Genomic DNA, 11708 nt, shown 5'->3' with positions numbered 1-11708 from the left:
GACTGATGACATTTACCCAGAACCACCCGCGACAATGATTCAACCCAGAATTCCAAGGGGTGGGGGAGACTGCGGGAACGATGGGATAGCTACGGAATAGCTACCCACAATGCAACGCTCCAGAAATCGATGCTAGCCTCAGACCATGGACGCACACCGCCAAATTACTGTGCCTAGTGTGGCTGCGTGAAATCTAATTTATAATATCTGTTTTATAAAGCCGGTTTAATGTAATTCGGAATTATCCCGTAGTGTAGACGTACCCTTAGCTGCATTCAACTTGCTATCCTTAACCTATGTGAACCATAGTACTCACTTGGCCATCTGTAGTACTTAAGTTGTCATTAAGTACAGAAAGCAATGGTTAACTGTATCAATGCAGCAAGACCTCGCAAATAATTAAGTAAGACCAGAGTAAAGACAGGATTTTTAACTGTATCTTCTTACAGTTCTTGTACAAAGATAACTTGGATAAAAGTGATCATGTGATTGAGTAAGATACATTGTACTCATGGGAAAACCAAGCACAATATTAATCAGGAATCCTAACCATTGCCTAAGATACAGAAAACTCTAACCAAATGTTAACTGGACAGTTTCACTTCACTGTAAGAATACAGAAAACAGCTCTTTCAAAATCAATTAATACTGTGAACATGTGGAACCTTACCTTAATTAATACTTCTCCAGAAACTGAGTTTGAGGAAGTTGGCTGCAATTAAAGAGGTCATTGTAAGTATACAGTTGACATTAAAAACTCAGAATGAGGTTAAATAAAATAAAAATCTTCCTTACCCTTGCTCTGACATATGCTTTTCTTATTTTTAATCCTAGTTTCTGAGCAAGTTCTTGAGTCAGCTTTATCACACTTTCATCCTAAAAGGAATACATATACATTTCTATATATATTTCTATACACACACACCCACCCACCCCTCAGGCAAAGTGATACAACTGTTTGGAATGAGAAAAGTAAACAGAAATTATAGTGTGCTTCTAACCCTACATTTAAATAAAAATTATAAACATCTGCCAATAACGGAGTTGAAAGGTATATATCATTTTACCCAAGATGAGTTCAGATCCATAAAGACAAAGGCCTTTGCCAATTTAAAAGTGGGATTTACAGATTCTACATTGAGTATTTTTTGTAGTTTTACAAACTGAAGGCCACACTTCTATTAATATGTCAACTCTTAAAGAACATTGCTGAATACTTAAATTGGTTTTGGGAATATATTCTGTTGTATCTGGAAGCACTGTGTTAAAATCAAGTCATATTTCACTTTGTCCTAGTTAATTCATATTTTAGATGACAGATCGCATTTAGAATATTTGACAATTTACAGTTTGTTTTCAGAATGTCATACAAAGTTACAAGAAGGATCAAGGCAGATCTACTTTAAACCTTAGGGCCAAGGTACTCAAACAGGAGAACCTAAAGTTAGGCTTTTAAATTGAAAATTTAGACACCTAGCTAAGTGGTCCAGTTTTCAGAAGTACTAAGAAGAGAAATGCCAACTGAAGTGGTCATGTGTGCCCAGCACTTTTAAATTTTCTGGCCACTTTGCCAAAAATTTTGTCTTGAAAATAAAAAAAAAAGTCTCACAAATCAGTCATGCCTTCTAAAGATTCATTTTGAACAGGGTGCCAGATTAAAGATATATATCAATCAATATTTATAATAAAATGGAGAAAAAGTAACCATTCGCTCCACAGCATAGATAGCAAAATAAAAATCCATGATGGAAACTAGTCAGTGACAGAATACACCTGAAACCAGGCAGAAGGAGGAATGCCAAGGATAAAACAATCACGGGGTTTTAAGTACAGCACAAAATCCATCACGAATAGAATATTCAACTAGTAATAACACCTGCCATTACATTTCTGGGATAAGGAATATTTACACCACTCTTAAGTGCATTGTCTTTTTAAGTGGATCAGGAAGTTGAGATAGCAGCTGCTGCCCCAGGCTCTGTCTTTCCCTGTCGGTGTTCCCACTCTGCTCTATATGGAGAAGACGGGGTAAGCGGGGTGTAGGAGCAAGGAGGAGGGGGACAACCTGACATTAGCCCGCCCGCCCACACACACAGAGCAAGGAGGTGGCTTGGGGAGCAGCTCCAAGGCAGAGGGCAGGAGCAGCACATGGCAGTGGGGAAAGGATAGCTGCAATTGCTAGGCTGCTGGCAGCTGCTACACAGGGAACTTAGGGGAACAGGGAGCTGACAGGGGAAGCTGATAGGGGGGCTGCCGGTCCACCTTGGTTTCAAGCCCCCCACCAGCTAGCTCCAACAGGCTGCTCTTCCTGAAAGCAGTGGACAAAGCAGGCAGCTGCCAAAACAAATGTTAGAAGGGAGCATTGCACAACTTTAAACAAGCAAGTTCCCTAGCTGATCAGCAACATAATGAAACAAGGTTAACCAGGACGACTTTAAGTGAGGAGTTATTGTACATTAAGTATTTGAGAAAACACTATATTACATAAAGTACCAGCTATTTCCAGAAGATTATTTGTAAGTTAAATTTAAACATATAATTTACTTACCTGTGGTACAGCCAGAGAGCATTTTGCTACAACATCGTAAGCCTTCTTATACCTTCCCAATTCATTTAAGGCTTTGGATTTCCGATACAGAGCTCTGAAATTGTTTTCATTTAATCTTAAAACTATTTCACAATCTTCTAGAACTTTATCATGCAATCTCTGTGAGAAAGGCAAAAAAGTTAAAATATTTTTTGTTACTAGAGCAGTAGGTTCAAATAGCCTATATTTAAAATGAAAGGAAGTGCTGAAAAAAAACTGTACAGTTCCCAAGAATAACATCTTCTTAGGATGTTATTCTTTCCTCATGTTTTACTTCTGGACAAAAAAGTGAGTGAGTAACTCTGACCCAAATTTCACCAGCTGTTTATTGTTCTTACTATCAGCATGGAATGCTACATAGTCAGATTACAAATGAAGACAGTATTTTACCAAAGTGTGCCAGAAACCTCTTTGTAGTCCAGCTAAAACATAATTCAATCTTGATAGAATAAAAGAAACTTGTATTTATTTCAAGGATACTATTTACTACATTTAATGAAAAATCACTGAACCAAGTAGAACGGCAGAGTAGTTACCTCACAAAGTGAACGTTCATGCAGCAAAAAGTACTAAAGCCTTATTGTACTAAGCCTCATGATCCTAGTTTATATTATTTGACAGAAGTGCAGTGTACCTGGCTCACAGAAAGACAAACAGCTCTATTACTTGTACATATTCTGGATAGTTCAGTTCTAGATAAACTTGTACTACTTCTACCTTGGATTTAAGATTTTATTTTGAATTCATTCTGGAAATAAGACAGGGTTTTCTTTACGTAGTTGGAAAGAAAAGAAACAGTAATGATGCCTTTGGTTCATTAATTCTTTGTATTTGATAGCTGTTGATGTACCAGTAAATGGATCACTCTAATGGTAAATGACAAATGGAAAATTTTAGAAGAAGCACCACAGATTATGTGTTTAAGTATATGGCGTCATTCATTAGCAACTTTTCTAGACAGTTAAGGAGCAGCACTGGTACTATATATAAACTTATGCTCCCTACATAGGTTACACATGGCCCTTTTCAACCAGGGTGATCTAAGTGTAAAGCCCAGTGAAAATAGGGGGCACCATTAAGATCCCCCTCCATACCCCCCCCCCCCCCCCAGAACCATGTCCACACACAGGCAAAAAAAGACAGTATGGAAGTGGGTATATTAGCTGTACAAATCTTATCTGAAGGACGAACCTACTGCTTTATCAGCATTTGAGCCTGGTATGACCATTTTACATTAGTAGGATACTTCTAGTATTGTTGTCTAAAAATATCCAGACACATGCCTACATATTTAAAGAGAGAAGATAGAGAATCTTCAAGTTCTGAATCATTTTGACAATTCTCAAACCATAACCAAGAGCCCTTTATCTACTAGTGAATTTTCTATGTACTCTATCTGAAAAGTAGAAAAAGCTTAAATAAAAATAACTTACCAAATTTGAGTAACATGCTATCCGGTTTACATGCAGCTTCTCTAGTATTTCATTGGAAATGTGGATTTCTTCAGAATTGGCATAATCTGATATGTTTAAAGCTTCTGTATAGTGGCTCAGTGACCTTCCCCAATCACCTTCTTGGTATGCATCATTCCCTTCATTGAAGAGATTTCTAACAAGCCCTCGTATGAATAACTGGAACAAAGAAACACTCTTGAACAGAAGAACTCTCTGCAAACATTTCATACTTCTGAATACATAACTCAATTTTCTCTCAACAAGTTAATGGGGGAAAAATTGAATGCAAAGATTTGGTTTCCAGGTTAAAAGAAAATACTTATCTTGCTACTTTTATGTAGTGTATTATCTAGGCATTTCTAAGGTACCCATTACTGAAGAACCTAGGCATAAATGTAGGGCTACAACTGTTGACAAAGCAGCTCATGAAAGATGTACGACGTGTGAAATAGTTACCCTTTGCAGGAATAAAATATACACATGAATTTTTATATTATATATAAAAAAAATTCCCCTCTCACCCCTAAGGGTGGTATGTGTCTTCCTCAACCTCGGGTCCTCTACCAGAGGCCGGGGAGTTTGAGAGTTCTGCACAGTATCTTAGCTGTTCCTAGCACTGCACTCTTCTGGACAGAGAGCTATGATGTTGTTCCTGGGATCTGTTGGAGCCACTCACCCAGCTTAGGAGTCACAGTCCCGAGTGCTCCTACCACCACTGGGACCACTTTGGCCTTCACTTTCACAAGAGAGAGATGGACTATATGTACTGTGAGTCGCAATATGTGGGCTCAACTGGTAAGTTCCAATACATAGTCTGACTACCCGTATCCACTCTCTTCACTCAACAGATCCGGCTCATTGCATTCTCCAGTCCGATGACATCCGATATCCTCATGGGATCGCGATCGCAGTCAGTGATTAGCGTGAATGTGCCGAAGTGTCAGTCGTTCATTCTACATACAGCTTGACGTCATGCACATGTAGAGGGAAGGTGGCTGATGGAGTGAGTGTGATTCGCACTCCTGAACAGCACAATACCGCTAATTCCAATCCTTGGATTAGCTCTGCGGAGCGGGTTAAGCCTTTGACAAACAGCACAGCGGGGACAGACAGGCATCACCAGTATGGGTGATATGCCGGCACTTGGATGCTGCATTGTGGCAGAGCGTGCCTTGAGTATGACTCTAGTGTGTCTTCTACATAGTCCCCCAACTCGGAGTTCTCTGAAGGTAAGGTCTACTTAGTCGTCCCTGTTGACATATGTGTTATATAAGCGACCAGAACACTCCACAATCGCACGAGGAGATGCAGGACAGATTATCGTAGGCGTTCCGCTGTATTCAATCCATATGGCCGATTGGCTCAGATTTTGGTCGATGTCTTAGACCCTTGAGTTTTGGGCGACTGCTCTAGTCTATGACAATTGGTGTTTTGAGTCCTGTGTTGTTCCCAATCGCCCCCCCCCCCCCTCCCCCCACCCCCCCCCCCCCACTTTGTCTGAAGGACTGTGCTCATGACTGGACGCCATGATTGTCCGGTAAGAGTTGGGCGGCTATGATGCCTATAGCAACTTTCCAGTTGTGGGAAGGCAGGCTTGATTTGCCGGTAGTTGGACGGAGTTCTGTTCCCTTGCAGGGGTCTTTCATGATCAGCACTGTCCTTCCTTGTGTTAGCCAGTTTGGGTGGGAGCCAGTCTGGTTCATAGACTGTGCTGCTAGGCGCGTGCGTCATGCACTGCTGTTATCTCTTTAGGTCCAGTAGGATGGTGATCAGTTCTCGTCTCAGTCTGTCCAGCTCTTTATGTTCTTTCCACACCGCTGCCTGGAATGTCTTCTATCCGTGAATGGTGACGGTTTGTTCTGGGAGATGGCTGGGCTTGTCTCCAAAGGCCCCAGACCCTTTGAACTGGCAATTATGAGTTTTTCTCTTTCTACATATGTTCTTCCAGTACTGTTCAGATTTCTCTGCGGTGGTTACTGGCTGTTATAGTGTGTGTTGCACTTGCTGTTGGGAGTACAGCCTTGGATGGTTCCTTGGAGAACAGGGCATTTAACTTTTTTGGCCTCTGCTTTCTCTAAGCCGTAACTCCTTAGCCTGGTGCACGAGTGCTTGGGTGAAGCCTTTGTTTAGCAGTCTCTAGGCTTCACAGGAGTCGAATGGCCTTTGTTAATTTTTCAGTAAGCGCGAGTCTTTATATGCTTAAATCATCTACGCCGTCTGTAGTTGCCACCAGCCTGACATATACTTTCTCTCCGAGTCGTCTTCATCTTATCCTGCCAACTTCATTTTCCAAAGTGGAGGGGGTTGTACATATTCTGGTGTTTTCTTGATCGTGTAGCAAAGGCACTTCTACCAGGATTTAACAGAACTGTAGCATGTACAGTTTCATTGGGTTTAGGTTATGGTGTAGTAGGTGATTGTATGATGGCTTATTAGGCATCTCTCATACATATGCGTGATGTACTTCCCATGAACCGTGTAATCGGTCCTCCGAGGATTGACGTAGCTATCTCCCCATGACTTATGGCCATCATATCAGCTGGCTGTGCTCTCGCAAATGGAGGGGGTGGCAGTGATTTCAGGCTTCAGGTGTGGGCTGCAACCTCACGAATTGTTCTGTCCCGATTGCTGTTGAGTCTGGGATGATAATGTGGAGTTCGGATCTAGTCTTAAGCTGTGTGAGAGCAGCTTCCTCTTTAACTATGTTGAAGAATGCGTTGGTAACTGCTGTTCTCAGGAAGTGTGGAACTGTAAGTCTTTTTGTCCATCCAATAGTCACTCATAATGTTTCATAATCCGCCTCATTAGGTCTGCGTTGTAGTAGCATTCCACAACTCCAGGTATTCTCATCGTCTCGTAACCAATTGCACACTGAGTATTTTGTTGCCAGTAGCCCAACACTTATCGATTCAGTGCTCCTGAGGTTCCTCAACATCTGTGTGACTGTAAGCCCGGTCCTTGTTTAATCCAGGTCGACGTGCCGAAGCGGCATGCAGCTCCTCCCTCGTACTCGTGATGTCCACTCATTCGATAATGACGTCCGAGCCGGCATGACTCTCCTAGTTCGTGTCACTCTCATATTTGAGGTAGGCAGGTGAAGCGTTAGGGGGTCTTTTGCCCAAGGACCCCTACTGGAAAGTTGGGTACCAGCCGGGATTTGAACCCCAGTCTCTCGTATCAAAGGGCGGCGCTCTTAACCACTACGCTATCCAGTTGCGCACGTGCGCGCGCACACACGTTTGGATCCGACCATTTGCCAGCTCATGTCCAAGACTCAAGCCACTGAGAAAGGAGAGTTTTAATATCAACAGAAAGCAAGCTGCAAAACGAATTACCAGTTATCTACAGCGGCAGAAAGATGCCTGGTAGATTCACATGGTGAATCTACCTTCTCCTGATCAGCAAGTAGGTGCTAAACTAACTTTACAGAAAATAGAACATGATCTTGATTCTTGGAATTGTAGGATCTCAATTTGTAGCCAAGGTTGAGTGAACTGGCAGTCAAAAAATTCTCTCTGAGCTACTATTTATTTCTGTACATTCAAATATTTTATTATATACATAGCGGGTGGGACAAGCTAGTGAAAGGTAAATACCACTGTAGTTTATCACTATTAAAAACTAGTAAAAAATGTCACTTTGAACTTCTCTTCCTGGTGCTTTAAAAAAAAAAAAAAAAAAAAAAAGATTTCCACCCATTACAGAGAATAACTTCATTACCTCATACTGTTCTTGCGTCCCTGGATAGGGCAAAGTAGATCTAGGAATTAAAGATAAGCAAATTTTATAAATGAATAGATTGTTAAAACAAATATTCAACTTAAGGGTTCTGAGTGCTACAGACAAAAAACTAATTCATTCCCTGAGCACCATTCATTTTGTATACTAATGAGACAAGAGTCATAGAAAAAAGAGAGTAGATGTTAGGTACATGATTGCACACTATTGTAATGCTTATGCACCAGTAGCCTAAATAAAGGGTGTACAGTCAGCCTTAATTCTGGCATTCCCTAACTTCCAAGTGCTTGATTTAGCAACCTTAACGTAGTCTTTGAAAATGCATCCCTACATACATGGGACAGGGGGACAGGTAGAAAGAGAAAAAATGTTTGGGGGCCCTGACTCCCTCCCACTTCTGTAATTTTATCAGCATAGAACTCCCACACCCCGATCAGACACGTTCTGAACATCAGTAGAGAGTGAGTAATCACTGCCTCAGGCAGCAGTGCTGCCCTGGGAACTGAAGAGAGACAAGACTATTTCTGCTTCAAACTGCAGCCAAACAATATTGGGCGGTAGAGGAGCACAGGAAGGATCACCTTATTTTTGCTTCATTGAGAATCTGGGGCAGTCTATACGTGGGAAAGGGAAGAATTTCCCTTCCCTGAAAATAGTGATAGCTGGGATGGACTAAGGAGTTCAGTAGGCCAATTGCAGGGAAACAAGCCTGCCAGGTTGGAGCACCCCATTCCTCTCTCTGAGGTTTAAAGAGCTGCTCTTTCTCCCAGCAACCTTTCTGAACTGCCATGTTGTGATAAGAGAGGAGAGCTTGCGTGTCTTCTGCTCTCCAAGGCCTCTCCTGCCGCTCCATTTCCAGGTTGGAGTAGACAAATATCCCGCTTTGAGAAGGGGCTGTGTATGAGGGGAACACACAGGCCCTCACCATTTCCTCCTCCAGTATTACATTAAAAGGGCTTTTAGGCACATAGATGGGAGATGAACTCTACATTCAAGAAAAAGAGAATAGGAGTACTTGTGGCACCTTAGAGACTAACAAATTTATTTGAGCATAAGCCTTCGTGGGCTACAGCCCACTTCATCACATGCATAGAACGGAACATATATTAAGGAGATATATATACCTCTACCTTGATATAAAGTTGTCCTTGGGAGCCAAAAAAAAATATATCTTACTGTGTTATAGGTGAAACCGCGTTACATCAAACTTGCTTTGAGCCACCAGAGTGTGCAGGCCCACCCCTCCGGGGCACTGCCATATTCAAATTCATGTTATATCAGGTCACATTATATTGAGCTAAAGGTGTATACACATACTGAGAACATGAAAAGGTAGGAGTTGCCCTACCAACTCTAACATTCAAGGTCAGTTGATGTTACTATAAATAGCCTGCTGAGCTCCTCTGGAGCACACTTTCACTATCTGCACTAAACCCATAGCATCCTCAAACATACAGGTGTTCTTTCTCTCCCCATATTTGGCAACCGCTGTTTGGAGTAACAGTCTTCGCTCCTCAGAGTGCTGCACCTGGCTTACCCCAATGACACATGTCTCCTGTTTTCATGGGGCACTATCTCCTACTTTTGTTAAAGCAAAAGAGGGTCAATTTGGAGCCCCAAAACATTTAAAACAAGAGTATGTTGAAATGTGCATACATAATAAAGTTTGAATTGGCCAAACACTCACCCTTCTCTCACTCATTAAAGACAGTATAAATTGAAGGACTAACCACATTTTAAGTAGGATTGCACACACACATAAAAAACCCATAAGAACATCTGTCATAAGATCTTACTGTATAAATTGCAATCCTTTCTTGATGTCCTGCTGTCTGATACTTCTGACTTCAGGTACACTGGACATGTTACCCTGCACATCCACTTTTTAATTCTGCAGTTTCTGAAAGAATAAACAGAGGCTTTTAACATGCCCCACTCACTAACATATTTGCCTCTAGACCAGAAGGGTCAAATCTCACACTAGGGCGAGGTTCAATAACAATGCTGATACTGCACTGAAGTAGGAATGAGAAGACATTTTTTCCAGACAATGCATTAAAATTAAGTTCCTACCATAAGCAGGGATGGGCATAAGCCGAGTGTCCAACCCAACATTCTCTTCCCCCCTACCCACCTCCCGAGTTGCATGCAACAATTTCAAAGACCACTTCCCTGCCAATCTCTATTTCTATTCCTTTCACTTGCTGAGAATGTTATTCCTCCACTCATGAAGGACTAGATAGACTTATAAGTGAAGTGTGTCAGTGCCTCTGCAAAAATAGCCAGGCTAACCACTACCAAATAGTGATAAGTGCTCTGGTTATTTATGGACTTGTCCACTCTAGATGGCGAAGGACCATGTTACAGTCTCAAACAAGCTTGGCAAGCCATCACTCGAACACTTATTTGACCAGAGTCAAATATTCAAGCAAGAATGCCCTAACACAGGCTATGGCTACTTCTTTGATTGCATCAAGTACTCCTGGGGGAATTCTGCATGTGCAGTGATGCAGAACTTGCACAGAAATTAATGTTGTGAGTGCAGGATTTCCTTTTTCTCCCACAGAAATGGGTTACAGAGGTGCTGGCCACCATTAGGTGCTACTGGACCTACTTGCAAGCTAGGCTCTTCTGGAAGACACCGGGGTGGGAAGGGGGATGGGAGGGAAAGCAGGAGGAGGAGGAGGAGGAGAAGAAGAAGGAGGACCCCCAGCAGCTGCAGTTCCTGGCATGCTCTGAAGGAAGGAGACGGTATGCAGGAAACTCCACACAAGCCTAGTACCCAGCATCAGGCTTTTACTTCCTCTGGATCCCTGGGCTCTGGGGGAGGATGGAGTGCAAGTATAGGGGCTGGGGAGAACCTCCAGCTGAGCTCTGAGGGAAGGTATCTAGGCGGGGGGAGGGGGGCATCCTCTGCTGGGCTCTGAGGGGGAAGGGGCATAGGGGGAGGGACAGCTCAGTGGTTTGAGTATTGGCCTGCTAAACCCAGGGTTGTGAGTTCAATCCTTGAGGAGGCCATTTAGGGATGGGGGGGGGAACCTAAAAAAACTTTAATCACAATTTAAAAAGTTAATTGTGATTAAAAAAAATCACACTGCTAAAAGTAGATCAACTGACATTTAAATATATTTGAAAATATGGAAAAACATCCAAAAATATCTTTCAATTACAACAAAATACAAAGTGTATTGTGCTCACATTTTTATTAAATATTTGCACAGTAAAAATGAGAAACGAGAAACAGTATTTTTCAATTCCTCTCATACAGTGTACTGTACTGCAATCTCTATCATGATAGTGCAACTTAGATTTTTTCTTACATAACTGCATTCAAAAACAAAACAATGTAAAACTTGAGAGCCTACAAGTCCACTTAGTCCTACTTCTTGTTCAGCCAATTGCTAAGACAAAAAACACCAGAAAACACCATCCTAGCCACCAGGGACGTAGAGGCTCTCTACACAAACATCCCACACATAGATTAGATGGAATACAAGCTGTCAGGAAGAGTATCCCTAATGATGATACAGCACAACTGGTTGCTGAGCTCTGTGCCTTTATCCTCACACACAAAACTATTTCAAGTTTGATGACAAATATATACCTCCAGATCAGTGGCACTGCTATGGGCACCTGCATGGCCCCACAATATGCCAATATTTTTATGGCTGATCTGGAACGCTTCCTCAGCTCTCGTCCACTCATGCCCCTTCTCTACTTATGCTACATTGATGACATCTTCATCATCTGGACCCATGGGAAGGAGACTCTGGAAAAATTCCACCACGATTTCAACAGCTTCCACCCCACCATCAACCTCAGCCTGGACCAATTTACACAGGAGGTCCACTTCCTAGACACCATGGTGCAAATAAGTGATGGACACGTTAACACCACCCTATACCAAAAACCTACCAACCGCTATGCCT

At 42.1% G+C, this 11708-nt stretch overlaps 1 protein-coding gene across 2 annotated transcripts in view; it reads right to left on the bottom strand.

Annotated features, from left to right (window-relative positions):
• The window catches only part of ZC3H7A (zinc finger CCCH-type containing 7A), a 55529-nt gene that overhangs the window by 29804 nt on the left and 14017 nt on the right, over positions 1–11708 (bottom strand). For both annotated transcript variants that reach the window (XM_032779652.2, XM_032779653.2), the window contains exons 2-7: positions 9576–9679; positions 7762–7801; positions 4021–4218; positions 2549–2707; positions 796–876; positions 671–712 (exon numbers count right to left, since the gene is read on the bottom strand). In XM_032779652.2, the coding sequence (XP_032635543.1) occupies positions 671–712; positions 796–876; positions 2549–2707; positions 4021–4218; positions 7762–7801; positions 9576–9643 (588 nt within the window). In that variant the 5' untranslated portion in view covers positions 9644–9679. The remainder of the gene's footprint in view (positions 1–670; positions 713–795; positions 877–2548; positions 2708–4020; positions 4219–7761; positions 7802–9575; positions 9680–11708) is intronic.

Source organism: Chelonoidis abingdonii, chromosome 9 (assembly GCF_003597395.2).
Source record: "Chelonoidis abingdonii isolate Lonesome George chromosome 9, CheloAbing_2.0, whole genome shotgun sequence".
NCBI lineage: Eukaryota > Metazoa > Chordata > Testudines > Testudinidae > Chelonoidis > Chelonoidis abingdonii.
This window is presented reverse-complemented; position numbering and strand designations above follow the sequence as displayed.